Genomic DNA, 27,572 nt, shown 5'->3' on the forward strand with positions numbered 1-27,572 from the left:
TTTTTTTGTTTTTATTTTTAGCAGCAAATTTGGAGTTACATATTGGTGCTCACCAGGAATGCATAGGCAAAATTGCACAAATTTTCACTTGAAAGAATAGTGGCGATCTTGGGATTTTTTTCTGTTCAATTTTAAAACTGTGTAAATTTAATACACTTCATCTTCAGCATGTTTAGTGCCACTTTTGTAAATAACCACGCCCCCGTCCAGGCCACGCCCCGTCCAGGCCACGCCCCTTCCGCTTTTGCAATCACTCGCCATTGCCATGTATGTATATTAGTGGTACAACTATCTCGATTTACGAGTGACCGAGGTGAGTTTTTTTTCAGATACGAGCTGTTGCTTCGCCATTTTTTCCCCTCCTCCCTCCCCGTCTTTTGACTTGTGAGCAAAAATATACGAGTGCTGAGATAATGACACACTTCAAAAACAAGCAGTTCTTCAACCCTTCAAAAAAGCCAAATGGTTGCTTCAAGCTGTTTACTGCCTCTCCCATTGAAAGTTTACTGCCAAACCAGTTGACTCCAGCGCAAGTCCGCACATTAGTTTTGTCTGCGGTTAGAACGTTGCTATCTGTGGGCGCTGTCGAAGTCGGGTGTGACTTTGAAGGCCCAGCCTATGGTGGAATAGTCGTAGGCAAAAGTCACAGGGTAGAGTGGGTGAGAGACGTGGTTGGTTCTGTTGTTCTTTTTTTCCCATTTCTGTTTATCTTCAGCCTTTTTTCCCCTGGTCCTTTTGTATGATTCTGTGTTAGGGGTGTGAAAAAAACAAATTTGAATCAGAAACTCGTTTTTGGTTGAAAATGAGTCTTCCACTTTCCACTTAAAAAATATCTGTATACACATCGAATCATTTTTTTATTGGACATATATATCTTAGAAGGAAATGGCACATTTCCAGTACTAATAAGTACAAGTTCAAATGTATGTAAAATGACAAAAAAAGTCATTGCATCAAACCATCTTGAATTGAGCCGTACCATAATACAAAGAGCTTATAACATCGACGGCAAAAACTGTTATGCCATCTGATGGTTTTTGACCAAGTACATTTGTTTGGACCAATATATTAATGACAACAAAACCAGCTCATAATAGTTTAATTAAAGAGCTGATCAAGACATTTTCCAAAGATTTTTCTTGATCATAACCAAAATCACTTTGCAAGTTCTTACATTAATAGCTATGGCATTGTACTGCAAACAAAACAAAAAAAACTCTGCTTTTAGCCATTCCACAAGGCTCTACATTAACTTTTGGGCTGGTAGCAATGGTGCCACCAGCTTTTTCATTTGGTCGTCTGGTTCGCACATCTGCCACACAGTGCAGAGGTCCAGGGTGCGAATCCGAGCTCCGGCCTTCCTGTGTTTGCATGTTTTCCCTGTGCTTGTGTGGGTTTTCTCCGGATACTCACGTTACCTCCTCCATTCCAAAAATATTCATGGTAGGTTAATTGAATACCCTAACTTGTCCCGAGGTATGATTGTGAGTGTAAATGGTTGTTTGCCTGTGTGTGCCACGTGATTGGCTGGCAACCATTTCAGGGTGTCCCCCACCTCCTGCCCGACTGAAGTCAGGGTTACCGTTGCGAGAGCACAGAGCACCAGAGACACAATGGCCATTGAATTATTGCATGAAATCATTCTCAAACTGTTTAATTCTTTACATTCTATTGAATGATATTATTACTCTATCTTTAATTGTTTGGTGCTATTCTATTTATTGAAAAACAGGTTACAAAACGTTTCCTCTTTTTTTTTTATTTTATTTTATTTTATTTATTTATTTATTTTTAATTTATTTATTTATTTATTTTTTGGGGAGGGCTGGAGAGCACAGGCTTCAGCATGACGTTAGATCACAAGCCCCTCAGAGGAAATTTCGGGTACAGAAGCGTTTTGAGTGCACAAAAACCATTTTTGTGAACCTTGTCTACCGAACCACCGATGAAGCGCACAGCCGCACCCGTGAGAGCGTGTGGCATCCGTGCGCTGAATGAAAGTGGAGCTTAACTAGGTCACAAAAAAAAAACTGTAATTATCAATATTGACTGAAATGCAATACTGTACTTAAATTGTGAAACATTTTTCAACCATATCGCCCAGCCCAACTAAGCATATACAAGAAAGTTTAAGTTTATTTAAGAAAGGTGTTTATTTAATCTTTATATTGACCAGTTTAGTTAACTCTTTCATAGTTACGTTGCACTCTTATTAAAGATAAAATATTATATGCTAAAATTACATAAATTCAGCTTTTTTTTTTTTTTTTTTGCCCGGGTCCTTATTTTGAATAGTAAAAAGAAAAGATTATTAACATCAACCAAAATGAAAAACCGGTACTGATGAGCCGTAACCATTTTGCTAATGGTGCAGAGCTTGGGCCCTATCACATGCAAATAGCAGTGGTTCACTGTTTTTTATGTACACTGAAAAGTGGCAAAATCCAGTTTTGAGGTAGAACTTCCAGTTTAATTTTCAGCATGATGGTCCTTGTGGTTGTCATTTTAGTCAAAGAGCAGCTTGGATCAAATGGAGAGCCAGTCAGCAGACACAGAACCTCCACCTCCCCCGAAGCCAGAACTTCGTTACCCTGGGCTGCCTCATGGTGACGCTGAGGGTAGGATACGCACACACGCACACATGCACACACGCACACACCAGTGTTGTGTCCAAGGACCGGCAACCCGAGGCCAAGGCCAAGGCCAAGGACTTGCCTCCGAGGCCAAGGCCAAGGCCAAGGACTTGCCTCCGAGGCCAAGGCCAAGGCCAAGGACTTGCCTCCGAGGCCAAGGCCAAGGCCAAGGACTTGCCTCCGAGGCCAAGGCCAAGGCCAAGGACTTGCCTCCGAGGCCAAGGCCAAGGCCAAGGACTTGCCTCCGAGGCCAAGGCCAAGGCCAAGGACTTGCCTCCGAGGCCAAGGCCAAGGCCAAGGACTTGCCTCCGAGGCCAAGGCCAAGGCCAAGGACTTGCCTCCGAGGCCAAGGCCAAGGCCAAGGACTTGCCTCCGAGGCCAAGGCCAAGGCCAAGGACTTGCCTCCGAGGCCAAGGCCAAGGCCAAGGACTTGCCTCCGAGGCCAAGGCCAAGGCCAAGGACTTGCCTCCGAGGCCAAGGCCAAGGCCAAGGACTTGCCTCCGAGGCCAAGGCCAAGGCCAAGGACTTGCCTCCGAGGCCAAGGCCAAGGCCAAGGACTTGCCTCCGAGGCCAAGGCCAAGGCCAAGGACTTGCCTCCGAGGCCAAGGCCAAGGCCAAGGACTTGCCTCCGAGGCCAAGGCCAAGGCCAAGGACTTGCCTCCGAGGCCAAGGCCAAGGCCAAGGACTTGCCTCCGAGGCCAAGGCCAAGGCCAAGGACTTGCCTCCGAGGCCAAGGCCAAGGCCAAGGACTTGCCTCCGAGGCCAAGGCCAAGGCCAAGGACTTGCCTCCGAGGCCAAGGCCAAGGCCAAGGACTTGCCTCCGAGGCCAAGGCCAAGGCCAAGGACTTGCCTCCGAGGCCAAGGCCAAGGCCAAGGACTTGCCTCCGAGGCCAAGGCCAAGGCCAAGGACTTGCCTCCGAGGCCAAGGCCAAGGCCAAGGACTTGCCTCCGAGGCCAAGGCCAAGGCCAAGGACTTGCCTCCGAGGCCAAGGCCAAGGCCAAGGACTTGCCTCCGAGGCCAAGGCCAAGGCCAAGGACTTGCCTCCGAGGCCAAGGCCAAGGCCAAGGACTTGCCTCCGAGGCCAAGGCCAAGGCCAAGGACTTGCCTCCGAGGCCAAGGCCAAGGCCAAGGACTTGCCTCCGAGGCCAAGGCCAAGGCCAAGGACTTGCCTCCGAGGCCAAGGCCAAGGCCAAGGACTTGCCTCCGAGGCCAAGGCCAAGGCCAAGGACTTGCCTCCGAGGCCAAGGCCAAGGCCAAGGACTTGCCTCCGAGGCCAAGGCCAAGGCCAAGGACTTGCCTCCGAGGCCAAGGCCAAGGCCAAGGACTTGCCTCCGAGGCCAAGGCCAAGGCCAAGGACTTGCCTCCGAGGCCAAGGCCAAGGCCAAGGACTTGCCTCCGAGGCCAAGGCCAAGGCCAAGGACTTGCCTCCGAGGCCAAGGCCAAGGCCAAGGACTTGCCTCCGAGGCCAAGGCCAAGGCCAAGGACTTGCCTCCGAGGCCAAGGCCAAGGCCAAGGACTTGCCTCCGAGGCCAAGGCCAAGGCCAAGGACTTGCCTCCGAGGCCAAGGCCAAGGCCAAGGACTTGCCTCCGAGGCCAAGGCCAAGGCCAAGGACTTGCCTCCGAGGCCAAGGCCAAGGCCAAGGACTTGCCTCCGAGGCCAAGGCCAAGGCCAAGGACTTGCCTCCGAGGCCAAGGCCAAGGCCAAGGACTTGCCTCCGAGGCCAAGGCCAAGGCCAAGGACTTGCCTCCGAGGCCAAGGCCAAGGCCAAGGACTTGCCTCCGAGGCCAAGGCCAAGGCCAAGGACTTGCCTCCGAGGCCAAGGCCAAGGCCAAGGACTTGCCTCCGAGGCCAAGGCCAAGGCCAAGGACTTGCCTCCGAGGCCAAGGCCAAGGCCAAGGACTTGCCTCCGAGGCCAAGGCCAAGGCCAAGGACTTGCCTCCGAGGCCAAGGCCAAGGCCAAGGACTTGCCTCCGAGGCCAAGGCCAAGGCCAAGGACTTGCCTCCGAGGCCAAGGCCAAGGCCAAGGACTTGCCTCCGAGGCCAAGGCCAAGGCCAAGGACTTGCCTCCGAGGCCAAGGCCAAGGCCAAGGACTTGCCTCCGAGGCCAAGGCCAAGGCCAAGGACTTGCCTCCGAGGCCAAGGCCAAGGCCAAGGACTTGCCTCCGAGGCCAAGGCCAAGGCCAAGGACTTGCCTCCGAGGCCAAGGCCAAGGCCAAGGACTTGCCTCCGAGGCCAAGGCCAAGGCCAAGGACTTGCCTCCGAGGCCAAGGCCAAGGCCAAGGACTTGCCTCCGAGGCCAAGGCCAAGGCCAAGGACTTGCCTCCGAGGCCAAGGCCAAGGCCAAGGACTTGCCTCCGAGGCCAAGGCCAAGGCCAAGGACTTGCCTCCGAGGCCAAGGCCAAGGCCAAGGACTTGCCTCCGAGGCCAAGGCCAAGGCCAAGGACTTGCCTCCGAGGCCAAGGCCAAGGCCAAGGACTTGCCTCCGAGGCCAAGGCCAAGGCCAAGGACTTGCCTCCGAGGCCAAGGCCAAGGCCAAGGACTTGCCTCCGAGGCCAAGGCCAAGGACCAAGGACCGACCTTCGGTCCTCGAGCCGGTCCTCGAGGCCAAGGACCGGCTAGAGGAACACATCACTGGCACACACGCACACACACACACACACACACACACACACACACACACACACACACACACACACACACTGTATCCATGTTGAGGTTGTTTTCTTACCTAATCACATGCTCCCTTCTTTTCTGAATTGTAGAAAGCAGCTTGTTGACAGAAGGAGTGCCACCACAGTCTGTGTACAAGTATCGACCTGCATACAACAGCCCAGGAAGGAACCACAATGTCCACACACATGCCGGCAAGGTACTATAAGACATGTTCATACTGTATCACAAGAATGGTGTAAGATTGCAAATACGGTCTAAATGTGCTGCACTGCAGCCTGTCTGCTTGAAGGAGTTAAATCAGAACTTGGAAAAACTTGGATAAGGGAAACCTAGCTCCCCTGCATTTACCTCCTACTTCTGATGTATTCCCAAATGCTTTGGAAACTATTACGCCATCCTCTCTCTGATGTCCTTTGTGGTTAACACCAAGCCCCTCTTTTTTTTTTTTTTGTTTTTACTTGAAATTGTTCGTTCAGTGGCCATCGGTTGATCAGTAAGTCCTCAGCAAGTGTCATGTGTGTTTCCCTTTGCCAGTCTGTATGTTGGAGTGGATCTTGCCCTTCCCCCCCAAAGTGCATTGACTGGAATGCGTATTCGACATACTGTGTATTTCCATTTCTGTCTTTGACATGCAGCGTCAGTGCCTGTTCAAACCAGTCAATGTTTCCAATGCAGTAGTGTGATGATGGAGTAGAGCACAGATTAAGCATCCCCACCCAACCCGTCCACCACCCCTCTTTTATTCCTGTTGGAATCTGTCGGATGACCTGTGTTTCTGTGCTGCCTCTGCAAATTTTCCTGTGGTAACATGGCGACTTCTTGGTCTTTCTTCATCCCGCCATGCTCATCACGGTCCCTCCCCTTCTCTCCTGTGTACACCTCCCCCGACTGTCTCTATATCTGTCTCTCCTCCTCTCTGCTCTCTTCAGGTGATTCGCGGGGAGAGTCTCGACTCTCCGTCTCCCTCTATTCTTCACTCCAGCCGCCATCCCAGTTACCGTTCGGAACCGAGCAGCCTGGACGGGGCCACAGTGGTGGTGGGTGGTGCGGGGGCGTTCAGAGGGGGAGGGGAGAGGGGTGAGGGCCCCGGAGGCTTATGCAGGACTGTCGGTGGGGTCTCGGGGGGCATGTCGGGCTACACCCTGACCGGGCGCTCCCACACCTCGTACCCATCCTCTCTGGTTCTGTCCACTGGGGGGTCCCACTCCTCCAGCCTGCGCTCGGCGCACATGGCACACAATCCTCTGGCCACCCTTCAGTCAGAAGGTACCACAGACACCAGCTACAAAAGTCTGGCTAACCAGACCCCTCGGAACGGCAGTCTGTCCTACGACAGCCTACTCACGCCATCCGATAGCCCAGAGTTTGAGTCTGCCGCCCACGAGTTGTCGCCGCAGAAACCTCGCGCCCCGTTCCCCTCCGCGACCGGGGTTGCGGTCAGAGGCCAGCCTGAAGCGGTGTCCCCCAATTCTCCGCTGCAGGGCTATACGTCGCCCTTCCTCTCAGCTCAGCTCAGCCAGCAGAGGGAGGGCCATCTGCTCCAGGGCTCCGCCACTTTCTCCTCCCCCCACAGAGCCTACCTGCGTGCCGTCAGCCCGCCCCCTCTCTCCGGGCCTCCCGAGATGCTGCACCTGCTACAGCATAACCACGACTCCTCCTCCTCCTCCTCCAGAGTTCCCCGTAACTCTGTGTCGTCGTCCTCCTCTCCGGGGGCTCGCTCGCCAGAGCCTCCTGTCTCCCCGCCGCCTCGCGGCCTCTCCCTGGGCAAGTCCCAGTCTTACACTGGGGAGGCGGGGCCCCAGCACAAGCTTCGGGCCACAGTGGTACTGGGAGGGGGAGGAGTTGGAGGAGGGCATCAGGCTCCACAGTGAGTAAAGCTACGTCGTCGTCGTCACGCTTAGCCTGCTCCTCTTCCTTTTCACTTTCTTCCTAATCGGCCTTTTCTTCCTCCCTACTATGTGTCAGCCATCCTCTTCTTCCCTGATCTGTGTGAGTCTTCCTTTTCCTTCTTTAGTTTCCAGACAGACAATTAGTGTAAGGAGCATGCCGGCATGCGGTTGTTTTCATCCAGTAGCCTTTTTCTTTTGTCGTCCCATTTGAACCCTATAGGAAGTTTAATAAGAGAGAAACCTTAAGCTGTCTTCGGAATCGAACGCTGATTTCCCTATGCCCTGTATGTGGTACCCAAAGTTTTTACACAAAGTTCAAAAATACTTGGTTCTCCAGATAATTAATCAACATGAAAATCTAGGCTCATATGTAGCTGACAGGCCCAAGTGTAAATAAAAAAAGCATAGCTGCGGTTTATTCCTAAAAGGTAGATTTAATATTAAACCACTGTAAAACTATGCAACATTTGAACATTAACACTGCGCTCACATGTAAATCTAGAAAAATTCATTGCATGTAAGTCAATTAAAAAAATATTTCAATAATTGTTTGAAAACAAACAGTTCTAAAAGATTAAATGCAAAAGCATTGTACAAGCTAAATACAACTGAGCTGTATTGAGCAAATTTACTCCCAAAAAAATAAAACCAAGCCGATGTAACATTGCAGAGTCAATTACTCTCTTTGAAAATGACTGCATTACATAGTGCTGTCTGAATTAAGTCCGCCATTTTGTAGCGCAGTTAGACTGTGTAGTGAGTATATTATCCCCCGTATAGCGACTTCCGTGTATCTTGAAAAGTACGAAAAAAAAGTCACCAGAAAAGCAATAAACTGTACTTTGACTGTATCCCATGATGCATTGCGCTGAAACAGAAAAAAAGGATACCATGGGCAGCTATCATGCAAATGTTTAAGTGCAGTTGCTTTATTTGTAGTCATTTTGTAAACTGTCTTCATCTTGAAAAACAATTGAATGTTATTGTAATGTATTAATTCGTTCAAAATTTTTTATGGAAAGTCTATTAGTTGTACGTCACAACAATCATGCAATTACGTCACTCCTGAGTAGTGTTCTCAAAACTATTTTTCATTTGGCTGGTAGGTGAACTATATAGTCCACCGCACAAAAGATCCCTTTATAGTGACTCGGGAATGAGCGAATGATTCCGAACTCAGCCTTAGAGTTTTTGTCTACTTGATGTGATTTTGAAAATAACACCTCTCACCTCTATTTGTCATCCTCCCCCCTCCCAATTGCCCTCCATCCAGATCAACCTCTCGCACAGTCTTGGCCAATCACACCACATCTAAACCAGGGGGCGGAGTGAAGAAGGTGACCGGTGTCGGAGGGACCACTTACGAGATATCGGTTTGAGCGATAAACGGTCTATTCCACTGAGTAGGAGGGGAAAAAAAGTCACTGGACAACTCCCACTTGTCTCTTCTTTGAGCTGGATATTATTTACGACCGCTGAGCCTAAAGCCACGGCTGTGAGCGCACCTGCCTGCCGCTTCCGACTGGCCTTTTCAATCCGGACAAAGACCCCACATGGCTCTTGTTTTACAGGCACAGACCGTTTGGAGGCTCTTTCTCCAAGGACAGAACATGCACGCATACGGTTTGACGTGATTACATTAGGACACAGTATTTTTGACACTTGCGTGTGGCCGATTGAATTTTGAGGAGGACATCTGAGTGTTGACCAACGAGGATCGTCTTGTTTATGGACCACACATCCTGTCGAGTGAAAAGCATTGAGAGCATCCAACCTATAAAACACAGTATCATTTTAGTTTTATAAATCCTCGTTTTTAAATATGCTTTTTATATAAATGTTTAAGATCTTACAAATTATGAATGGGTCCTTTCGTCAGGCGGTGAAGATGACTTATCGATGAGGGTGGCAAATGTATAATGTGTATAATTGTTTATTTTTCATTACAAATGTGTTGCCTGTTTATAATTGACGGCTGCATCAGCCACTCGTGAGCTCTTGCCGAAATTGTCGTGATTCAAAGAGTCGACCTCGGACGTGGCAAACAATTGAGCTTTATTTTCAAAAGCCACAGAAAAATGTGGAGTGGAACGCATCTTCGTTGAATGTACCTGTGTAATGTTTTTGTGCTTGAGGCGTTATGCAAAATCAGTTTTGTAGCTTTAAGGTCATCGTCTGTCTTGTTTCGGATGCTTGCTGAACTGTTTTGATCCTTTCCATGGATGACCAGCCAATTCGGGGCAGCAAGGGACGGGCTTATTTATTTCACCAAAACAGAAAAAGAAAACATAGTTCAGAGCAAAACACGTCAAACCAGTTGTTTTCGAAGTTTGGATACATTTTAAAGAATGCAATATACTAGGGATGCACCGAAAATGGTTGACCAAAAATGGCCCAAAAATTAGACAAACAACACAATCAAAATAGGATGTTGTTCATGCAAAAACCCGTCAAGTAAGCATTCTGGGCAGGCTAGGCAGTCTCATCTCACTGCTCTTCTTCACTGCCATGCTTTCTCAAATGTTAGGGATCATCCGTATTATGTTACGGAAACACTCATCGTGAAGGCCGTAATATTGGTTATTCTGAGTTTTTTTAAAAAATCGGGGTTGAAAACCAGCAAAAGTAGTTGGTAGATAATTGCGATATTTGACAACACACCAGACACGCTCGTTTTGTTGTGTTTTTCTCACATTTCATATGCGTTCAGAGTGGTCACCTTCACCGAGGGGTTTTCCCTCCATTTTGTAAAATGCTTCAATTCAACACCGAGCGAGGGAATCTAGAGAATCTGCCGCCCAGCCGCTGCTGGCTGAGCAGACAATGTCATGGGTGCCGAATCGAAGCGTTTTACCGCAACGTATGTACTGTATGTCATTTGCTAGTCATTTGGAGGCCCAAGCCAAACAAATTGTTCTGGAAGTGAATTTGACAGCTCTGCCTGATAACATTAGACCGAAGACGGGAGTGTCAACCAGTCTGCAATTACATCTAGTGATCAGAGCCTTTGAGACATGTATTTTTTTGTTCATTCTTATTCAAACTTTGTTTCATCTGCAATTCACTGATTGGCAAAGAACGAAAATCTGGAGCGCCAGGGGAAACATTTTACAGTACAAGCGAGCTATGATAGTGATGTTTCTGTCCTTAACACACTGCAAAAGTGCACCCCTGCCCCTGCCTCTGTGTCAGGTCTCCCATTAAGTTAGGCAGTGATTTCCCTTTCACAAACCATTGGAGCTACTTTATTTCTCTGTTTCGTTCATATCTTGGATGTTGCTCATCGTGCGTGCGTGTACGCACACGTGATAATGGATTGATCACGGGTGGTTGGCTGCTTGAAAAATAGATATTTGATCAAAAAAGGTTGGGCACCCCTAGCTTAGGGCCAACAAAAAAAAAAACAGACAAAGTATGTGGCGCATCACTGTCGTGGCCGCTCACGGTGCACCTTGGTTGGCCACCGAGGACTGCCTCTATGGTGGCCGTGAATTTGTTCGCATCACTCTGACTTTGTAAAGTTCTTGTACTTTATGAAGCATCAACTTGACCTTTTATGCTAGCCTCAGAAAGCTGCTTATTTTTAACAAGCCTGCTGTCGTACTGTTCTAATGCACTCATCTGAACGAGCGGCGAGAGTTTGCGCACGTAGCGAATGTTATTCTTTCATCAGGGTTCATTCAAGGTCACAATCGGTTGCAAATATGTTCGCCCAGTTTTGCAATTTAATTTTGAACATGTTGAAAATTTGATGGCAAGAAGAAAAACTGTTTGCAACCATTAAATCTGCCGCACGAATTTGCGACCTTGAACGAACCCTCACGAAAAAATACTGTAACTCACTACGTGCGCACATACTCGCAAACCCACTCTGCTCAGTGAGATACGGGCTCAAAACAGTACACCTACAAGCTAGTTAAAAATAAGTAGTTCGCTGCACTCGTTTTTGCAACTCTTAACAACATTGAATGAAACCTGACAAAAAAAAAAACATTCGCTACGTGCGTGCACACTTGCAAAACTTCACCGCTCCGTGAGATATGGACTACAGTATAGGAACCCGGGAGCTTGCACTAGACAAAGTTAGCAAAGTGTAGAATATGTTCAGTGGAGGATGTTTTCCCCGTGGTTTTTAAGATATAATTCATTTGATGTTTCAGTTTTCTGCCTTGGTTTCCTCATATTTGGTTTCTGCTGAGAATTTTAATTTCGGTGCATCACTAGAATATACAGTGCCTGTTATCATGCAGGTCTGGTTTGCAATGAATCTTGATTTTTTTTTTCTTAAAACCATTTATAAGGGCAAAGCACATTTTTGTTTTTTTACTGTTGATATATTTAACTTCTCCTGACATTGTGTATTGCAGGTCTTTTTTTTTGGGGGGGGGGGCTTCACATTCAGACATGTCTACTAGGTACAAGTGACTTGAAAACCCAGCAAAAACAGCCAAGAGGTTTCATCATTAATCAAACCGTTTGAACATTTGTAATCATTTACAGCCATTGCTTAACTTGGTATTTTTCAAATCCTCAGATTTCATCCTGCCAACAGTAATGTTTCTGTGATATCTGTAGCCCTACATGAAAGCAGAATGGTTATCACGTTTAATCAAAAGAAGCATCTGCTTTTACTTTGGAAAGCAATGACCGAACAAATACCTGAAGCGATTTCAAAAAGATTGGTGAGTACATCAGTGCCCCTCTTGTGTGTGAAAAATTGGTTTATAGTACATTTTAATTCCAAAATAAAATTGTATTTGCTACATTGATAAGATTCTAAAAATATTCAATAGTGACAACCACATTGAGGGGAAAAAAAAGACGGGTTTTGTCTGTTCATATATGTTCCAATTGGGCATAATTAAAAAATATATATATATTTTTTTTACCCAATCAAGGATTTGATTAAATTTAGCATGTCTTTGGGAAAAATTTACTTTTTCTTTAACGGGGACTGTTTGACATTTTCTCTTCTGCCAGGCCGTGTCTTCATCATGCATGTGATTCTTGTTCATGCTGATTGTTTCCCCTGTGTGCAAATGTAACTTTTTTTGGGACCCCTTCCCCAGGATCACAATTGAGTCAACAGAAATGGCACAAGTAGCTGAAAAAGAGATTAGCAAACCTGTGTTACTTTCCTCCCGCTGAACAATTCAAACCTGTGTGAGTACAGTATGTTGACAATACTTGTGAGAATAAATATTGCTCATGTGGGATTGGAACAAGTTTCACAAATACCTGTAACACATGTAAGACTTTTCCAAAATGGCCTTATCAAGATTTTTTGAAGATGTCTTCTCAGAATAAAAGGTCAAATTGATGAAACGTAAAGTGTGACAAGTTTAACTATGGATGTTTTAATTTGCTTTTGAGTGATGGGACATTAGTAAACACAAGTTCCACAACTGTACACAGGAGAGAAATGTTACGCAGCCAACAAACATTACAAAAAAAAATTTAAATAAGTTGATCAAACTTCCCTAGACCATTGCCTAATATTTTGCATGGCCACAATTAGGCTATCAACTTCACTCCAAAAACAGACCAGTGCACTGACCCACTTTTTTCACTTAGTAAAATCTGAAGCATTCTACATTATTAGGGATTAAAAAAAATACTGGAAGGCAGGTCATTTTAAGAAAAAAAACATACAGGACATCTGCGAACCACACTTCCCAATATTCACTTGTCTTTCTTGCTCTCTGAGCTTTGCTCCTGAGTGTCCGCATCAGGCTCTGCCTCCTCTTGATGGGAGTTCTGTTGCTTCTCTTCCTTCAAAGCACGACTCTTGTTCAATTTCTTGGACTTCTGGAAGCGCTCGTTGAGATCAAACTCTCTGATGATGTTCTCCTAACAATAGAAATAAAACAATATTAGTGGCATAGTGGGGTAAATTCTTAGCTGTGTTACTTCATGGATCTCAATGCAGCCATACCTCATTGAAAGTCCATGAAATAGCTCGGCCTTTACTGTCTACTGCTGGACGCCTCATAATTTCCTGCCCACCTTGAAATAACACCAGTGAAGGAAGCTGCTTGGACAGCGGGGATGTGCTCACTTTGTACCTGGTCAAGATGGTGTGACTTTATTCATCAATTTCAATGAGAGATCCACGGATGAGATTCCAGTTTAAAACTGAGCTCTATATTTCCCGTAATAAAAGTGGCCATGAACAAACTTTTTGGGACACTTGGCCATCATATCGAAAAGAAGTGAAAATATGACTGGTCGAAATTACCTCTGTGAAACCTCTCCGTAACGCCCAACATCCACCTTCCCAAACCTCAGACCAGCACAGTTGTACCTGCAGATAAAGATCACGCAAACCTCTCAAAGCAGCAGAGCCTAGAACTTCAGTGTTTCGTTTTCTAATTCCGATGAAGTGAGTGACAAGTCATCTCTTACTTGAGCGAAAGGTCAGCATAGACCGGTGCGAAGGACTGGCAGTCAGACGACCAGTTGGCGTAGAATTCAACAATCCAGGTGACACGACTGTCTTTCTGCAGCTCCTCCTGGAAGAAAAAAAAACACAAAACAAAACGTTATATTCTCAACAGATTAAACAAAAGTAGTACATTTCCAGAATGCTTAATGTGAAACATCCAACTCACATCAATGGTCTTGTCACTGAAGTACTTGATGTACTCGGGCCCCACATATAGAGGAGGCTTGCAAGTCATGACAAATGCTGGGGAGAAAGAAAATAAATATTACATTCATAGTCAGGAGGGAGGTATATTTTAAATTCTCATCCTCTCCCTTCAATTGCCTTAAATAGGTTTACACTTGCTTCATAATTGAAGATCTACAATGACTCAGGCAGATTATTACAGATGATTGTGACAAAGCCACTGACCGACACACAATGCGAGGTAGAGGATGCCGAGGCGAATGTCCAGCCGGAAAAAGAGGATGGCGTTGGCCACTTTGCTGAACAGGAACAAGTTGCCAATGTGCTGCTCCAAGGTGACTGCAGGTGTGGAAGAAAAAAAAAAGTTGATACAAGGTCAGTAGAGGACCTTCAAGGTTAATGTTTACACAACAGTAGACTGGTTTGTTTGTAGTGAACCGCTTCCTGCATGTGGCAAGGGTTGCTTGGGGGTGATAACTGTGAAATGGTCACACATTAGAACCCACGTTTGTTAAACAGTCACAAAAAAAGGACACAATTGGCCTCTTTTAGAGCAATTTCTAAAGTTTAGCACACAACTGTTCTATGAAGGTAAATTCTGGTGCTAATGTGGGCTTTCATTTTCCCTCATGAATGTATTAATTAAAAACATTTTAAACCAATTTTCAGCTAAGTACATTTTCATGATTAAAAAAATATTCATTAAATTTTACTTTCGGTACAGTACTCGGTGGTTGTTTTTTAAAGTGCCCTCTTCTTTTGAAAATTCTCCGATATGACCATCCTGACATATACCTTCCAAGTAGGTGCAGTAGGCTCGGTGTCAACACTGACAATACGAGCCACTCCCGGAGACGAGCAGCGTGGAGCCAAGTACTAGAAACTCGCTCCACGGTGTTTGGCTCTGACCAACTTAGCCACACTCCCTTCACAAAGTCATAATGAAGCAGCATGTCGAGTCAAAGGACATAAGCGATGCTGTCATAAACTATCACTTCAGTTGTTCTGTTAACAGTTTTACTTGATAGCTGAACAGCATTACAGGCTACCTGAAAGTGAATCATGTGTCAAGTCCGTGAGAAGAACTTGCAATTGGATGTTAAAATGTCAGTCATGACAAGTCATCATGAAAAGCGTTATGTTGAAGTCAAAGTTATGCCATGTCAGATCTCAATGACAAGACATAAAGTCACTATCAAGCATCATAGCATGAGCACTTGGCATCAGCGAGTACTCAATTGTAAGTACGGGTACTTGGACTCTGTCAGAAAAGTACAGTAGTATATGGTATGGGGACAGTCTAAAACGCTTAATGTACATGCGAAAAGGCTCAGTGTCGCTGAATGTCAGAAATCTGGTATGAACTGTCACCAAAATCCACATGCACAGCTCTACTTGTCCACTTCAACATTTGGTAATATCGAAACAATCGCCACCGTATTTTGGATTTTATGGACATGAAGCCCTTTCCTCCCAAGTGATGTTCACTACAGAGAAGAGCTTAAGGTCGTTTATGTAAGAAAACAACAAACAATCAAAATTCATACCCCTCTCTCTACCGGTGCCCACATCAATCTGAAAATATGAAACGATCGCCTAATATTTTGGATTTTATGGACATTAAGTGTTTTCCTCATTAATTAAGAGACATTGAGCTGTATGCACCAAAGGAGAAGATGTTGTTAATGTCCATAAAATCCAAAATATTGGTGCAATCGTTTTGATATTTTCAGAGATTGATGTGAATATAGGTGGAGATGTCCACGTAGATTTTGGTGAAGATCAGCTTTTTTTAATGGAGAGAAAAATAGTTGATGGCCATAAAATCCTAAATATTGGGGCAATTGTTTTGTTTGCAATCTGATCAAATGTAACTAATGAATTGTTGGTGGGGGGGTGACATATCTGTGCAGGGGCGGGGTAGGGAGGGTCATGACACTTACTTGCTCTTCTGTTTTTCATCATCACTATGGCACTGAGGAACATGAGAATCTCCACTTCTCTCTATATAAGAAAACGGGCAAACATAGAATGTACGCGAAGCTCTTGGAAAGTAACAAGACACCTCGATATTTATTTAGGTGCGTTACACCGGGGGTCCCCAACCGCCGGTCCGCGGACCGGTACCGGTCCGCAGGGCATTTGGGGGCCGGCCGCACAGCAAGAACCTGCATTAATTACGCTTCATAAACAAAACGCTGAAGTCCGCAAAATGAGTAAAAAAAAGCTGCTTGGAGATCGCAAATGACTTCGGCCTTAATAGTACGTTCGAAACAACTGGATCAAAGTTATGGCTGAATACTCTGAGATCGCCACAATAGCACTGTTGTTATTTCGGACATCCTACCTGTGTGAGGTGGGGAGTTTATGCAGCAACAGCGACTAAAACAAAATTACGAAGTAGACTGGACATAAACCACACACTTGAGGTGTCATTGTCTCCTATTACCCCGAGATGGGACTGTCTGATTGCAGAAAATCAAGCTCGGGGCTGTGGTGAGTCGTCATTTTCATGCACTTTGAATTTGTGTTGTATCGTATTTTGAAGGCATTAAACATTGCCATAGCGATAAGAGTGTTGTGACCAGATTAGACGCTCCTTGTGTTTATTATTGTATTTCGAAAACACCACAGTTTTCATGCAGCTCATACCATATTATTTTGTTGTATTAATTCCGCCACACCTTAAATGCCGGTCCCTGAAAATAATGTCTGACTTAAACCGGTCCGTGGGGCAAAAAAGGTTGGGGACCCCTGCGTTACACGACCCGACCGAGTGGTGCTTACCCAGTCGAAGTCGCATGAGTTGCCGTCTTCACGCTGCGTCGCCAGGTGCTCGCACAAACCAGGAGTCTTTCGGACAACTAAGAAGGCGATAGTCATGAAGAAGGAGGTGATGTAATAGGGTTTCAGCAGCCATTTGTAAATCTGGGGCAGGTGGTATAAGAAAGCGCAGACTCCGGTGATCAAACCCATTTTGGCCAAAAGGAGCTATACAGCAGATGCCGAAAGTCAACTCAAGGAAGTGACGCAGTGCTGCTTCCGTGTCGCCCCCGCGCATGCGCGAAGCAAAAGGGAATCGTGTGTTCTGGGCTTTGTAGCGTACCGTAGTTTAGGCGCGTATTGTAAAATGTAAAAAGGAGGAGAAATGGAGGACGTCGCAGTACCAACAGAAAAGCTGTCAAATGAAAATTCTGCAACACAACGCCGCACTGATGAATCCGCGAAGGAGGTTTCATCACAGGGTGTAAAATCAGAAGCAATTCGTGAACCATCCTCAAATGACGAACCTCGAGGCAAGAGGTTGAAATTGTACAATGAAGTCATTGACAAAAGCCTCGAAGAGTTTATGCACTTCGCTAGGTGAGCTGTTATTATTTGATTTTAATAACATAGAGATTATTATACCGCTCTGGATTCGGATTTGTATATGATAAATGCAGTCTGTGTTTATATAGTATGTAGTGATGTGGTTATGCTACGCCTGCGTGAGCCGTCACCTTTCCGTGGTGGAGGGGGTTTGTGTGTCCCAATGATACTTGGAGCTAAATTGTCTGGGGCTTTATTTATGCTCCTGATAGGGTCACTCATGGCAAACAGATCCAGGGGACCAGACAAAGAATTGCTCAAAAGACTCCATATTATGACTAAAATATTTGATAAAGGTTTTTCCTTGCCCATACGCGGGTCACCAGGGCCACCCTCTGGAGCCAGGCCTGAAGGTGGGGCTCGCTGGCGAGCGCTTGGTGGCCGGGGTACACTCATGTGACAGCCCAAAGAGGCAACGTGGGTCCTCCTTCCCATGGGCTCACCACCTGTGTGAGGGGCCAAAGGGGTCCGATGCTTTGTGAGCTGGGTGCAGGCCAAAGGTGAGGACCTTGGCGGTTTGATCTCCAGAAGCTAGCTCTCGGGACTTGGAATATCACCTCTCAAGCAGGGAAGGAGCTTTAGCTGGTGTGAGAAGCAGAGGAGTTCCGACTAGAATAGTCGGACTTTGCCTCCACACATACTCACTTGGAGATAAGGTGAGAAGCTCGGTCATCCGGGAGTGACTCAGAGCTGAGCTGGATGAGGTAGCATGGGCATCTGGTTGGGATGCCTCCAGATACACGGCCTGCCATGTCTATCCATCCATTTTCTTATCCGCTTATCCTCACAAGGGTGGCAGGCATGCTGGAGACTTCCCACTTGTCACCAGGCAGTAGGCGGGGTCCTCCCTGAACTGGTTGCCAGCCAATCACAGGGCACACAAAGACGAACAACTATTCGAGCTCACACTCACACCTATGGACAATATAGAGTGTTCCTTTAACCAGCCTCACATGTTTTTGGAATGTGGGAGAAAAACAGGGTACCTGGAGAAAACCCACACAAGGACAGTGAGAACATGCAAACTCCACACAGAAAGGCCGGTGCCGGAATTGAACCATGTACCTCTGTCCAACACTGTGAGACGAATGTGCTAACCGGTAGAGCACCGTGCCCCCTGGTCAGCCATGTTAATATGTAAAATGAACTATGCTGAATCATTCAATGTGGTGGAACTTTAAAAGCTGTGCGTATTCTCATACTCTATGGAAATATGATTGTAACACTTGTTCTCTTACTGTAAAACAGTTTCGACAAGTTTTCCAGCATGTTCCATCAATTCTACAAGATGAACCGTCAAAGGATGGAAAACATTCATAAGCAGTTTGTAGATGAGTTGCAGAGAGCTATAAAGGTAAGCATACATTACGTACAAAGCATATATAGACCCTATAACATACATATACTTCTCGAAATTGCATCTTATTGGGAATACTGTATGAGAGGATCAACCTTCATGGAACTGAAAAGAGAGAAGCACCGATTCAGACCTTGAGGAGATTTAAGTTAACAGATAAACATGTCATTGTTGGTACAAATACACGAACAATGCTATCTAAGCATTGATATAAACCTTATACACATACATATAGGAATTGCATCTTAATCGAAATATGAGAAGCGGGTGGAATTGAAACAAGACGAGCGCTCTCTCAGCGAGGCAGAAATGAAGTTATCAAACATACATTTACATAAAAACACACAATGCACCCTAAGCGTGAATAAAAACCAGACAAACATATACAGTGCATACTTAGAGAAATTGGATCTTAATAGGCAAATGAGAGGAATGAAATAGACACAGTTCACTTAGAAAACCATTCTGTCACCCATTGGTATTGTCTGCCGTCCGGAGTAATGGGTACTTGGAACTAAGGCTGGTATCATCCAGTGACTGTGACTACTGTTATGTGTCTAGATGTTGTGCTCCATCGTTTGTGTTCAAATGCCCCTCCATTCATCCATCCACTTGCTTCTGAAACCGCAGTTATCGATGCTAACCATTAGCATGTCAGTGATGTTTTGCATTGTTTGTTTGCATGTTGTTTTAAATAGAGAATGTGTAAGTGTAATTCTCTTTGTTCTACGTTTAGTTTGACTGTAAACTTAATCTGCGAGTGGCATTAAACAGCACAAAACTTTTTTTTTTTTTTAAATGATGATGAATTATTCAGTATTTGCCAAACTCCTGCTTATAGTAGGGTGAGTTGGAATGAGTTCACTCCCACTATATAGTACTTGTATCCCAAGTTTGCGGTTGCAAGTCAAAGCAAAAAAAAAATGTCCCCAAGTCAAAGCAAAAAAACATTCAAAACATGAAACACAATCAAACATGTCCGAATGAAACTTGTCGCTATTCTTCCAACCTGTTTAAACTTTATTCAAAAATCCAGTACATTAAATTGTTTTACTTGTATATGTATGCCACTTTATTTTTTAAATACAGTTCAGTTTTGTTTCTATGTAAGTGCAGTGTTAATGTTCAAACACACTGTGCCAAGTGGTATGCATGGGCTTTTCCATTTTATTTATTGTGGTGTATTGTTCGTAGACATAATGACCTGAGTCTTTCTTTCCCTGTTAAGGATGATATCAGAAGACTGAATGAAGAAGCAAGTCTCGAATCCAAACTCAATGAGCTGGACAAACTGGAAAGTGCTGCTGAAAACAGTCCAGATCCTGCATGGTTGGTACACAAGTACACAGATTCAAGCTGCTATTTGCTCCTTTTCTTGTAATATTGACTCATTACGATTGTTTTTGAGGCAAATAGGATTCTGTCTTCAACATTTTTGTGTTGCCCACTTCAGTGTCTTATTGCTTGGTACAATGTAGTACATTTACCATAAATTATTGACTATTTATCCAACTGTGTTATGAAAATGCAATAATTGTCCAAATCTCAATTCACCTCTTTCCTTAGGCGCCCCTCGGGGGTTCCGGAACAAGACTTCAGCAGCTTTATAATTCCCTTCTATCAAAAGCAGGAGGCTTATTTGCGACATGAGCTCAGAAAGATTCAAGCTGAGAATGCTGCCCTTGCACTGAAGGTTCAGGCTGGCAGGGAGAGGATTGCTCAGGCCGAACATCAGATTTCAACAGCTGCTGCCGAGTGGGAGGTCAGAAAGAAAAGTGGCAAAATGTTTATTTAATATGACTTAAACATTGCAACACTCTGGAAATTGCTTTTGATTGTTTTTTTTGTACTTAACATTATGCAATTAGGGCCAGCACGTAGCCGGGTGGTTAGCATTTTCAGGTCTTAGCTTCTGCATACATGAGGGTACCACAACACCCAGGTTGGGAATCAATTCATTTATGTGCAAGCAGGGTTTTATGTTAACAGTGACCCAGGCGCTTAGGTGACTGTGTTGGGCCACCCAAAGCTCAGTGACATTTACCCAACCGAGCCAATACAAATCTCATACAGAAATACAATAAATTTAAGCAATGGCTTGAACAAGATATAAAGCCTAGAAAAAAATAATCTGCACTTTGCCACATTCACAGCTAGCTACCCTCACTCGTACTCTTTTCTTTTTATAAGGGAGTGTGTGGAAATGAGCGATGCTATGCTTTTTTTTTTTCTATTTTTATTGACTATTATTTGTGTGTGTTTTTTCTGTATTTGCAGGCATCAGCTACCAAAATCGAAAGTCTGGCATCTTCATTATGCCCTGCAGATGTGTTTGATGTATAATCTTCAAAATGATTGGCTGAATTAACTGATTTAACGATATACATTTTCTTTTTTTTTTCAATAAAATAAAACTCATGGGAAAACATGGTTTTGTGGTTTCTGAAGCCTGAATTCTATAACCGTATGCGCACACTGACCAAGTATTACGGTATGCTGCCAGTTTACTCAAGGCATTACGTGAGAACGTCACAAAGACCAGATAATATTTCAATGGGCAACATCAACGTTTTCTGTAAACCCGTAACCCGTTTACAGCTGGATAATTACAACAACAGTGACAAGTATGACGGAAATGTTCTCCACTTTATTCGGTCAAAATGAAACTCAGGGACCTCCGGGTTCATCTTCCCTCGGATTCGGACCTGGGAAACCTCCGCCGCCGCTCCCGCAAAATCAAGTCTCTGTGGTGGGGCAAATGCCACCACAGCTCGGGGATGAAGGGCCTCCGCTGCGAAAGTCTGGAGCTATGAATGAACCCTTCTATCTTTTACGAGAACTGCCCGGTAATATATCATTGCACTATCTTTGCTTGATTGAACAGTGTGCTCTGCGTTTGGCGAGGCGATAAAAATAACCGACGCGTTAACTAAAGTAGTTTGTAAACAATGCTAACACCAACCAAGCAAATTAGCGCTTCTTACGAACAAGTGCTACATTTGCCTTTAGACTACATTTTTCATGTTTGTATTCTCCGTTTCAACATATAATAGTTTGCGTCTCCAGACGCAAATAGTGTTTATTATGTGATAATGTGCAAAACAATTTTGAAAGAGTAATGTGTGCATGTCAATATGGACCACTTGTGTTTAGTTGGGAACGAGTTAACTGGGAATACCAACCTCATCACGTACTACAACCTGGAACACGCCTACAACAAATTCTGTGGGAAAAAGGTGAAGGAGAAGCTCAGCAACTTTCTACCGGAATTACCAGGTGGGCCATAGACGCTTGATGCTAACGCTAGTCACCAAAAGTTGGGGATATTCACCTTTTAGCAGATTGCCCGTTTATTCTTCCTGTTGGTTTGACCCATTACGTCTATTTGGATTAAACGTGTCCTATTGCAAAACACTGCCACGGAGGCTATATGATGAAAGCAGGTAAAAGTATTGGTACTAAAAATATAAAGTATTGGTAAAAGTATTGTTACTAAAAATATAAAGTATTGTTTTATTTTGACAACAGTTATCACAGTAATTTGTAGTACCAATATACTCTGCAACCCTACATTTCAGTCCAACCGGGCTCATATATGGATGGAGTATTCTCCATAAATCCAATGAGACATCCATCCATTTTCTGTCATGCTTGACCTCATTACGGTCACAGTTGAGCTGAGCCTATCCCAGGTGACTTTGGACCAGAAGTGAGGTACACCCAACACTAGTCGTGAACCGAATGCAGGGCTCGTGTAGCTCAACAACCATTCACACATTTACTTTCGCTCCTGTTGTCAATTTCAAATCTTCAGTTAACATAGCATGCATGCTTTGGAAGGTGGGAGGAAGATGTAGAACAGGGACTGGACATGCCAGATGTACATACCGAATTCGAATGTACAGCTTCAGCTGTTCAACAGTCCGGAGGGTCTCTGTTATATTTTACACTTCAAAATGCTTGATGCCTGAGAAGAGTGACAAATATTTCCAAGTATTTCGTTTTCATATTTATAGATAATGTCATATTATTCCCATTGCCACTCTGCAAAGTGGATAGTTTTTGGTTCCATTTTAAAATGTACCCTACTAAATATTTACAGCTAAAATTTTAATGCCAAGCACGTCAAGAGTGCAGGTACAAGCTGCAACGTTTCCTCAAAGTCAAATGTACTATCATCTTCATTGTCTTCATTTTTATTTTGCAAATACTTGAACTAATTCAAGCTGCCAAGCGAATTAAACTCATATGAGAGCAGCTACTTGCTGGTGCAATGTGCTGCAATTTACTTATGATCTGATAAATTGACTAATCACGACTACTATTGGTGACTACTCGATTAGCAAAATATTTGTTTGTGATAGCCCGATGGAATGCCAACGTGTCTCTCTCTTCCTCTTTGTCATAGGTATGATCGACTGTCCCGGGAATCAAGATGGCAGCTCACTGCGATCCCTGATCGATAAGCCACCAGTGTCTGGAAACTCCTTCAGTCCGCTCACCGGCGCTTTGCTAACAGGCTTCAGATTACACACTGGGCCGGTAACGATCATGTGCAATGCTCTCTTGAGACACCCCTGGATGAAACTGTTGAGACACAGCTCGAGCTGGGCCATATCACGATGCAGATCACAAAGACGACCAAGTTGTTGCCATTTGTCATTTGCGGCAAACTGCATGTGATTAATACGTCAAATAAGCTTGATTTGATGAGCAAAAGCTTTCACTTATCAGTCTTATGCCGCGCCGTTGCCACCAGGTGGCAGACTGAACAGCACTTTAGTGAAGTGAATCACAATTCATGGTCACCTGCATAACAAGTCTACAATGCAAAATTAAATCTATGCCTCAATTGCAGTGAATAAATAGCGAGGTAGGTGAATACAAATAACAAATACTACTTTGTTGGAGAAGAATAAATTAACGACAAGAAACCCGTTATTATTAACTATTTACAAGAAAAAAAAACTATGCCCTCAAAGCATACTGGGTACGCCTTCAAACTATACAAGCATAGCAGTTTTTATTTTGAGTCTCACCAAAACACAAAGAATACATTTTTTAAAAGTGATTCCAACAACTGAACATCAGAGAGGTCCCAAAAATATTAGATGGACTGCTCATGTCACCTGCGGCAGCGTAGTCGGCAGGTCGAGGCGAGACGCGGCTGCACCTAGCCATAGAAAGTTTAGCAGCAAGCTTCAGCTGGTTATGACTGCCTGCAAAACACGTTGCGGTTTCGTTGATAACCCAGCAGTCACAGCCTTCCATCATCTCGCCTCCATGGCGGTGAATATTCGACATTTCTTACAAATATCGTTTTCGTGAAGAGATCACGAGGAGTAATTAACAGAGGGGAAACCCGGAGAAGCCATGATAATTGGTAACATAATGGAATGCCATTGTGAAAGACCGGAATTAAAAGTGCCTGGGTGACTGAGTACACTTCACAGAGCTCGCGCTGAAATGGTGTTAATGCAGAGCGTATTGATCAGCAAACTCGCAGGCAATTTAATAAGTGTCTGGAGAGAAAATGAATACAAAATAATGTTACACAGTTAAACGGGAAATGTTGCGCTGTCCCACAAGTTATATTGCAGGAGTGGTCTAGAACAGGGGTCCCCAACCGCCGGGCCTCCCCCGTCACGTGACCGATTCCGCTTAAAAACAAAACACCAGAGCTCGCAAAATGAGTAAAAAAACTGCTGGAGATCGCAAATGACGGCGGCCTTAAAAGTACGTTCGAGACAACTGGATTAAAGTTATGTCTGAATACTCTGAGATCGCCACAATAGCACTTTTGCTATTTCCGACATCCTACCTGTGTGAGGCGGGGGGATTATGCAGCAACGGCGACGAAAACAAAATTACGAAGTAGACTGGACATAAACCACACACTTGCGGTGTCATTGTCTCTCCTATTACCCCGAGATGGGACCGTCTGGGTGCAGAAAATCAAGCTCGGGGCTGTGGTGAGTGGTCATTTTCATGCACTTTGAATTTGTGTTGTATCGTATTTTGAAGGCATTAAACATTACCATAGCGATCAGAGTGTTGCGGCCAGATTAGACGCTCCTTGTGTTTATTATTATATTTCGAAAACACCACAGTTTTCATGCAGCTCATACCATATTATTTTGTTGTATTATTTCCGCCACACCTTAAATGCCGGTCCCTGAAAATATTGTCTGACATAAACCGGTCCGTGGGGCAAAAAAGGTTGGGGACCCCTGGTCTAGAAGATTAAAGCTGTTAACTAATTCAGTACCAGCCAATTGTGGACCAAGTCTGAAAAGACGTTTAAAAACGTTTTTGGGAGTGAATTAGTTAAAATGGATACATGCATACTGAGTGTTTTGAATGCATATCTTACAAATGTGATTTGATTTCACAATATAGTAGTAGAGTTTTGATTTTGAAATCTGCAAAATAAATATTTTCAAAATTACATTTATCTTGATTAATACCTACGTTTGTGCAAAAATATGGAGGCTGCTTTGCTTCTGCTCATATTTACTAACTTTATGTAGCAGAACTATGTTTTCCCTGTGCTTGCGTGGGTTTTCTCCAGGTACTCGGGCGGCTGCCTCTTACATTCTTAAATCATGTATGTCAGGTTCATTGAAATATAACCCGTAGGTGTGAATGTGAGTATGAATGGTCGTTTGTGTGCCCTCCCAACAGGCTGGTGACCTGTGTGTGTGTGTGTGTGTGTGTGTGTGTGTGTGTGTGTGTGCGCGTGCGCGCGCGCGTGTGCGTGTGCGTGTGTGTCATCATGCTTTAAAAATAAAAAATTACAGGGCATATGGATCTGTGTGTTTGTTTCTTTCCCAGCTACCAGAACAGTACCGACTGATGCACATACAGCCGCCAAAGAAGAAGAGCAAGCACAAGCATAAACACCATCGCCCGCAGGACCCATTGCCACAAGGTAGGACATCCACCTAACAGACGCACTCACACTAATCAGTGTTTAACCCATGTGCTGCAGTCGATCTAAATAAGTTAATATAACGCAACATACAATTTTACAAAAATTGTAAAAGTATTATTCCTGAATATTTATTTCACTTTCAACCACTCGACATGTTCAGTGGCATCAGTGCTATACATACACATATAGTTCTTATTTTTTTCTTTGTATTTTTGCCCTCTATGGACAATAAAAGCGGTATTGTGCTATGACCAAAACATAAATATAAATCTATATAAATAAAACATGAATTGGAATATTTCATATCACACACTTTTTATGCTGTGTCTTTGATTTAAAGATGACAATACGCAAAAATCTACAAAAATTGTAGAAATTGTAACATATGGGGTAACCCATGTGTTACAAGCATCGTAGAAATTGCAGCACAAGGGTTACACGATGCCTTTTCATCTGGAACTTTTACAACGCAGCAGAAACGCCATCAGACACCGACCCCAAGAAGAAGAAGAAAAAAAGGGATGACGATCCAGATCGCAAGAAGAAGAAGAAAGATAAGAAAAAGAAGAAGGTAAGGAACACATTCACATACATAAGAAGACACTTGAAATACATGCCATTTTTTTTCTCGGACCATAAGTTCTCACTTACAATCCCTTAAGTTTCTCAAAAATTGGCCCTGCATGTTGCAATTCAGTGGATGGATCTCGGCTTTTTAGTTGATGGCCTTCATTTCAAATTCCTTCCCATTATGTTCAGGTTCTCATTCTCGTCCGCATCTCATCAACCCGGAGATGCAACTACCTTCTGCATCTGTGTCTAAGAATGATGGGAAATGTAGTCCTAATGCTGGGGTCGCAAGCTTATTAGTCACTGAGGCCCATGAATGGCGAGTTAAAACCGTGCTTATTTAGAAAAGCTTTGGAAGCTCACCTTACTTACTTTATTCCCTTTAGATTCAAACTGACACCCAAAAGGCCCGCCGTATGGCATTTTGCCTCTTTTTGTTGATGCTAGAAGTAATTCGCAATTGTTTTGCTTTGCTCGGCAGAGCGCAGCAATGTGGGCAGCAGCCATCCTACGTCATCATCCCAGAATGCATTGTTCACGTTTATTAAAAAAAAAAAAAAAAAACGGCAGAGTACATGTGAATATTACGAATGTATTAATCTGCAAATGTTGTTAACTTCCAAAATAACCAAGCACACAAAAATGAAGTTGCAGAATCAGCCAGAGATTGTTTGATATCATTAAGCCTTCAGTTTGCCTTTTCAAAATGCAAATCCGTGCCCCTCTGTGTTGCACATCCAGAAGGGCACAGATATGCCTCTGTGTCGGGAGTCTTCAGTGATATTGTTGATATTAATAGAGTTGGTTCTCCGTCCTCCCCCTTCCTCCAGAACCGCCACAGCCCCGATCATACTGGCCTGGCTGGCTTGCAACCCAACAGCAACAGCCTCAGATAGATCCGAACCCACGTGCACATGCCTCAGAGTGACTGTGCCCCATTTGTCAGCACGCGCGTGTGAGTGTTGCACAGATACTTGCATTATTCGAAGTATGCTATTGTGTAAGAAAAGATTGACTGGAAACTACAAATGTTTTCGTGATGCGTTCAGGAGCAGTGGGCACAACGACACTTGGGACTCTTTGACGGCAAGCTGTGAGCTCTGTGTCACTCTTTGACTTTGTTGGAATAATGCTTCCCCCAATTTCCAACCCAAGTAAACTTTTGTTTCTATCGTTAATGCTTGCTTAAACATCTGCCTCACAGCTTAGATTTCTCAACAGTATGACCAGGCGCATACAGTCATGTCCAAAATGATTCTTATCAAGTTGAATAAAATGAATGATTTTGGGCTTACTTGTGCAAACACTGACACTGAGCCACATTGCGATGACTTTCTAGGCTGACGTGTTTTGGAGCAATTGTAAATAAAACCTCTTTTACACAAACCCTTGTTTCATCCATATATTTATTTATAAAATGTACAAGCTGGTAAAGTGATTGTTTCTTAATTACTTCAAGCAGGATTACATTAGCAACAGTGCAAGATTGATGATATACAGGGTAATGCAAAAGG

The 27,572-nt window shown here is 44.4% G+C and overlaps 4 protein-coding genes across 8 annotated transcripts in view; 3 read left to right on the forward strand and 1 right to left on the reverse strand.

Annotated features, from left to right (window-relative positions):
* zdhhc5b (zDHHC palmitoyltransferase 5b) overlaps window positions 1-11,182 on the forward strand; it is a 21,473-nt gene extending 10,291 nt beyond the window's left edge. For 2 of the 4 annotated variants that reach the window (XM_019883934.1, XM_019883935.1), the window contains exons 9-12: window positions 2,510-2,618; window positions 5,398-5,504; window positions 6,238-7,175; window positions 8,471-11,182. In XM_019883934.1, coding sequence (XP_019739493.1) covers window positions 2,510-2,618; window positions 5,398-5,504; window positions 6,238-7,175; window positions 8,471-8,576 — 1,260 coding nt within the window. In that variant the 3' untranslated portion in view covers window positions 8,577-11,182. Of the gene's footprint in view, window positions 1-2,509; window positions 2,619-5,397; window positions 5,505-6,237; window positions 7,176-7,273; window positions 7,298-8,470 lie in introns of all 4 variants that reach the window. The other 2 variants (XM_019883936.1, XM_019883937.1) reach the window with 2 other exon arrangements.
* Window positions 11,183-12,534: 1,352 nt separating this feature from the next.
* On the reverse strand, window positions 12,535-16,893 carry tmx2a (thioredoxin-related transmembrane protein 2a). Its single transcript, XM_019883941.1, has 8 exons — window positions 16,616-16,893; window positions 15,772-15,832; window positions 14,054-14,167; window positions 13,809-13,885; window positions 13,603-13,709; window positions 13,436-13,501; window positions 13,133-13,262; window positions 12,535-13,047 (listed from the first exon to the last, which is right to left on the reverse strand). The coding sequence occupies exons 1-8, from the start codon at window positions 16,802-16,804 to the stop codon at window positions 12,880-12,882; spliced, it is 912 nt and encodes a 303-aa protein (XP_019739500.1). The 5' UTR covers window positions 16,805-16,893; the 3' UTR covers window positions 12,535-12,879.
* Window positions 16,894-16,951: 58 nt separating this feature from the next.
* pmf1 (polyamine modulated factor 1) lies at window positions 16,952-20,984 on the forward strand. The gene is made up of 5 exons (XM_019883944.1): window positions 16,952-17,191; window positions 18,446-18,551; window positions 19,783-19,883; window positions 20,121-20,316; window positions 20,832-20,984. The coding sequence occupies exons 1-5, from the start codon at window positions 16,977-16,979 to the stop codon at window positions 20,895-20,897; spliced, it is 684 nt and encodes a 227-aa protein (XP_019739503.1). The 5' UTR covers window positions 16,952-16,976; the 3' UTR covers window positions 20,898-20,984.
* Window positions 20,985-21,064: 80 nt separating this feature from the next.
* Window positions 21,065-27,444, forward strand: med19a (mediator complex subunit 19a). Of its 2 annotated transcripts, none has more exons than XM_019883942.1 (6): window positions 21,065-21,400; window positions 21,708-21,830; window positions 22,963-23,096; window positions 25,389-25,485; window positions 25,962-26,059; window positions 26,889-27,444. In XM_019883942.1, exons 1-6 carry the CDS (start codon window positions 21,181-21,183, stop codon window positions 26,952-26,954), a joined length of 738 nt encoding a protein of 245 aa, XP_019739501.1. In that variant the 5' UTR covers window positions 21,065-21,180; the 3' UTR covers window positions 26,955-27,444. The 2 variants fall into 2 exon arrangements, with proteins under 2 accessions (XP_019739501.1, XP_019739502.1); XM_019883943.1 differs by having other exon boundaries at window positions 25,965-26,059.
* The last annotated feature ends 128 nt before the right edge of the window (window positions 27,445-27,572 follow it).

This window comes from Hippocampus comes, unplaced genomic scaffold, assembly GCF_001891065.2.
Source record: "Hippocampus comes isolate QL1 unplaced genomic scaffold, H_comes_QL1_v1.1 scaffold156, whole genome shotgun sequence".
NCBI lineage: Eukaryota > Metazoa > Chordata > Actinopteri > Syngnathiformes > Syngnathidae > Hippocampus > Hippocampus comes.